At 35.1% G+C, this 4,995-nt stretch overlaps 1 protein-coding gene across 1 annotated transcript; it reads left to right on the top strand.

Moving 5' to 3' along the window:
- The first annotated feature begins 345 nt into the window (after positions 1–345).
- Positions 346–1,011, top strand: CXHXorf51A (chromosome X CXorf51A homolog). The gene is given in 3 exon segments (XM_031005975.3): positions 346–526; positions 717–873; positions 876–1,011. Coding segments are annotated over 3 exon segments (324 nt in total). The 5' UTR covers positions 346–394; the 3' UTR covers positions 911–1,011.
- Positions 1,012–4,995: the final 3,984 nt, after the last annotated feature.

The raw sequence follows: 4,995 nt of genomic DNA, 5'->3' as shown, positions 1-4,995 counted from the left end.
CTGTCTGCTATGTGGGCCACCACAATTGAACATGGGTATATGAGGAGGGGTGGTAGTTCATGTTGGGAAGGCATAGAAGAGGCTGTCATAGAAAAGCCTCTTTTCTACCACCAGGCTATCCTTGCCTTTATATCACCCCCCCCACCATCCAAAACAGAGGTGGCAGGAGTGGTACATTCTGATGACTAAGACTCCCCAGGTACCTCCCCACCCCTCTGTCACATAGAAGTGACAAGAGTAGTGCTTTGTGACGTCTTAGTGTCCCTTAGCTCTCATTGGCTGGGAGAGTGCCTTGCTGACCAATCAAAGTTGAAGGGTGTGGCCCCTCTTTGTGCTGGGAGGGGTATACACAGGATGATCAGGAGCTCTGAGTAGACCACTGGGACAATTCAGTATGGCAAAGGTGACCAGTGAACCACAGAAGCCTAATGAAGATGTGGACGAACAGACCCCAGCAACCTCAAGTACCAAAGGGAGGAAGAAGGGGAAGACACCCCGTCAACGAAGGTCCAGAAGTGGCGTTAAGGTGAGATGATCCTGACCAAACCCCTTCTCTTTGCCCCACTGATTCCGCCACCCCAAGGCTCCTATCCTTTCCTTGCCTCACTCAAACCCCCTCCTCAACTCACACCCTTCTCATGAAGCCTATTCCTATGCATTTCCCACCTTCTTTCCCAAAACCAACGCCCTCTGGCCTGACTGTGATCTCCCTATAGGGCCTAAAGACCACCATGAAGGCGAAAAGACCCCTTCGAGGGAGCTCGAGCCAAAAAGCCTGTGAAACTAACACCCCTGCAGGAAAACCTAAGAAAGCTAGAGGACCAATACTGCGTGGTCGTTATCACCGGCTGAAAGAAAAAATGAAGAAAGAGAGTTCGACAAAGACCAAAGCGAGACCTCAGCTCTGTGATGTCTGTAGAGGTCTGCCACTGAAAAGTCATCAATCATACAGTCGGTGAATTCTACACCAACAGGTTAAAACCATGAAAATAAAATCAACCCGAATCGAAAGGATATGTCTCTGTGACTTCTCTGATGGTGAGGAAGGAAGGAGTGACGGGAAGAGGGAGGTGTCTGTGAGAAGGCAGGGAGGTGGCTTCTGTGGGGTTTGAGGCCAGACCAACAGGTCCACAGCTGGAAACTGGGGGATAAGGACTGGCTCGGGGATAAGGACTGAAGATAAATTTCCTGAACACTTTAATACACAAAGAGTAAAAGGGGTTGGTGTTTCTACCTGTGTGTGTTTTGGTGGGGAAAGAGGGATGTGACTTCAGTGTATCGATTGTCAGAACCTGTATCGGGTGAGGTGTGTGGGTGGCAGTACTATCCCCAGAAACAGACAAGAAATAACCTGCAGGCCATCTACCTCATAATGGTAGGTATGAGGTACACCCCACCCTATGATATAAGCAACTAAATGCCCTTCAAAGGGCCAAATATCTCTAAAAGTTACCAGCAGCACCTGAAATAATGGTTACTAGACGCCACAAATCCAACACTGACTAGCCCACCTTCTTAAAAAGCTTAGGGCAGAGCAGGGCAATGGGAGTGGTCTACCTCTAGTGCAGGCAGTGAATGAGAGCATTGTCTACAGAGAATTTTAAAACAAGATAGCTCTCTCTCTCCGTCTTTTATTTTTATTTTTCCAAAGTTGTTTCTATCCCTAAAGAGAATATCATTTTTCAACAGCTTTACTGAAGTATAATTGACATATGACAAACTGCACATGCTTAAAAAGTATACAGTTTGATGAGTTTTGTCACATCTGCTCTTGTTAAACCATCACAACTATAAGAGTGAACATACCCATTACCCCCTAAAGTTTTATCATGCCCTTTGGCAATTCTTCCCTGTCCCTACCTCCGCCATCATTCTCAAAAAAACCCGCTGATTTGCTTTCTGTCACTATCTGTTTCTATTTTCTGGAGGTTTGTAAGAATGGAATCATAAGATATGTACTCTTTATTTTTTTCTAGTCCAGCTTCTTAGAACAACTATCTTTCCTTCCCAAAAATATTTTGTTTTGTTGGTCTGCTTTTTAAAAGATTGCTGTGGTCAATACGTTTTAATCATGTGTCTATGGGAATGGTCTTAAAACAGCACCATTTCTCACTATATTTTAATGAATACTTATTGTATTCTACAAGGAAATTAATGCAGATAATTTCCTGTTATACCATTGACCTCAGGTATCACCTGACTCAGTTGTTGCCGTTTCTTTCTAATACAAGCTCCTAAGGATGTGGTATTTCTTGCAGTGCACTTTGGGCCATAATCCATGGTCCTGTATGACACACATACACCAGCACTTAAACAATATTTCTAAAACAATAATAGTACAGTCATTGATTTTAAAATAAAAGAATAAATAATCTGAGTTTTTCATGTGCTGTCATTCCATGTGACCACTTGTTTGGATGATGCCAAAGTTAATAAAACAAAGTATGAAGGGCAAGGTATAAATGTTTGAGAAGTTCAAATCTTTACTTCATTTCAACAAAAAATACTTTGCAAATTTGAACTATATCTTTAAAAGTAAAATTTATTCTTCTTTAATTGTTTAATAGTTATTTTAGAACTACAGACCAATTCAAGGAAATCAAATGTTACATATGTGGATAATTTATTAATTGACTAATTTGTCCCTTCTGCATAATTTTTGGTTTTCTTAAAATACCATTTTAGATGTTACTTTATATATATATGTATATATATACATATATGTATGTATGTGTATATATACATATATGTATGTATGTATATATATACATATATGTATGTATGTGTATATATACATATATGTATGTATGTATATACATATATGTATGTATATACATATATGTATGTATGTATGTATATACATATATGTAGGTGTGTATATATACATATATGTAGGTGTGTATATATACATATATGTAGGTGTGTATATATACACACATATGTATGTATATATATACATGTATGTATGTATATATATACATGCATATATGTATATATACATATATGTATGTATATATACATATATGCATATATACATATATGTATATATGTATGTATATATACATATATGCATATATACATATATGTATATATGTATGTATATACATACATATATGCATATATATACATATATGTATATATGTATGTATATATGTATATATGTATATATGTATGTATATATATGTATGTGTATATATACATATATTTGTATATATATGGATATATGTATGTATGTACATACATATATCCATATATATGTGTGTATGTGTACATACATATATCCATATATATGTGTGTATGTATACATACATATATCCATATATATGTGTGTATGTATACATACATATATCCATATATATGTGTGTATGTATACATACATATATCCATATATATGTGTGTATGTATACATACATATATCCATATATATGTGTGTATGTATACATACATATATCCATATATATGTGTGTATGTATACATACATATATCCATATATATGTGTGTATGTATACATACATATATCCATATATATGTGTGTATGTATACATACATATATGTATACATATCCATATATATGTGTGTATGTATACATACATATATGTATACATATACACATGCATATATATGTATATATACACATACATATATGTATATATATACACACATACATATATGTATATATATATACACATATATATAATGCTCACCAGAAACACACCATATTTCTTTATTAATCCTTATTATTTCTTGTTTTAATTTATGGTTATTACTGAAAATGTGTTCTACTGAGTAGGGGGCATTAAAAAGCATTCCCCATTTGGTTTTAATTACACTAATTAGGTCAAAGTCAGAAGACTTTTTTTCTTCAAATACTTCACACTTTGGTCCCAGTGTATGGCATCTTTTGGTTTTGTTTTAAACCGCTTTATTCAGATATAACTGACTATAATATACAATTAATTAGAGTGGGCACATTTACACCTGTGAAAACATCACCACAATTCAAATAAGAACACTATCCATCCCTGCATCAGGTATTTTCTTTTCTTTTCTTTTCTTTTTTTTTTGCCACCTTGTATTTTTTCCTCCCGCTTCTTCCCAGTTCCCAATTCCCAATCACTGATCTGCCTTCTGCCTTTACAGGTTAGTTTACAATTCTAGCGTTGCATATTAATGGGATCAGATTATGTACTTAATTTTATCTAGCTTCTTCCATTCAGCATAATTTTGAGTGTCATCAATGTTGTTGCATACATCAGTATTACATTCTTTTTATGTTATTTTTTATTATTTTGTCGAGTATCAGCACTAAAACGATACCCCAAAGTAGCTTGAATTTTATTTTTTCACAATAATTGTAGATTTACAGGCAACTGTGAGAAATAGAGAGATGCCTTATACCGTTCACCCAGATTCTCCTGATGGTAATGTCTGCTATAAACATAGTACAACAATAGCTTATCTGGACTGGGGAAACCAGAGCTTTGTGAGTCAGGAAAATATTATTTCCCTCATGCATATTTAAATAGTGTAGCCATGAATTATGCAGCCAAAACGGACTGTAATAACACGTAAGAGAAAAAAATACCATTTAGAGAAACCAACAAAGTGGACCTGTGTTCATACTAAAATTAAAAGCATGATTTAACTGTAGAAAAATTGCTGAGATTTAAGAGGCAACAAGGCTAGTGGTTGGTGGGTAGGAGGAAGAAAATACTACACACACACACGCACACACAAACACAGTAAATATAGAAAATACTATGTATGTATAGTATATAGTATATATATAGAGAAATATATGTAGTATAGAGTATTTATGGTATATATATATGAGAATATATACTATATATAGAAAATACTATACATACGTGTGTGCATATATATATATATATATGTGATCAACTATTAAAAAAAAGACGACTGGGTACTTTTAAGAAACCTCTTGCTCAAACAGGAAAGATTTTGTCCTGTCAACCCTGTCCAAAATGTTTAAGA

Source organism: Gorilla gorilla, chromosome X (genome assembly GCF_029281585.2).
Source record: "Gorilla gorilla gorilla isolate KB3781 chromosome X, NHGRI_mGorGor1-v2.1_pri, whole genome shotgun sequence".
NCBI lineage: Eukaryota > Metazoa > Chordata > Mammalia > Primates > Hominidae > Gorilla > Gorilla gorilla.
The sequence above is the reverse complement of the archived record's forward strand: the minus strand, read 5'-3'. Positions and strand labels throughout refer to the sequence as shown.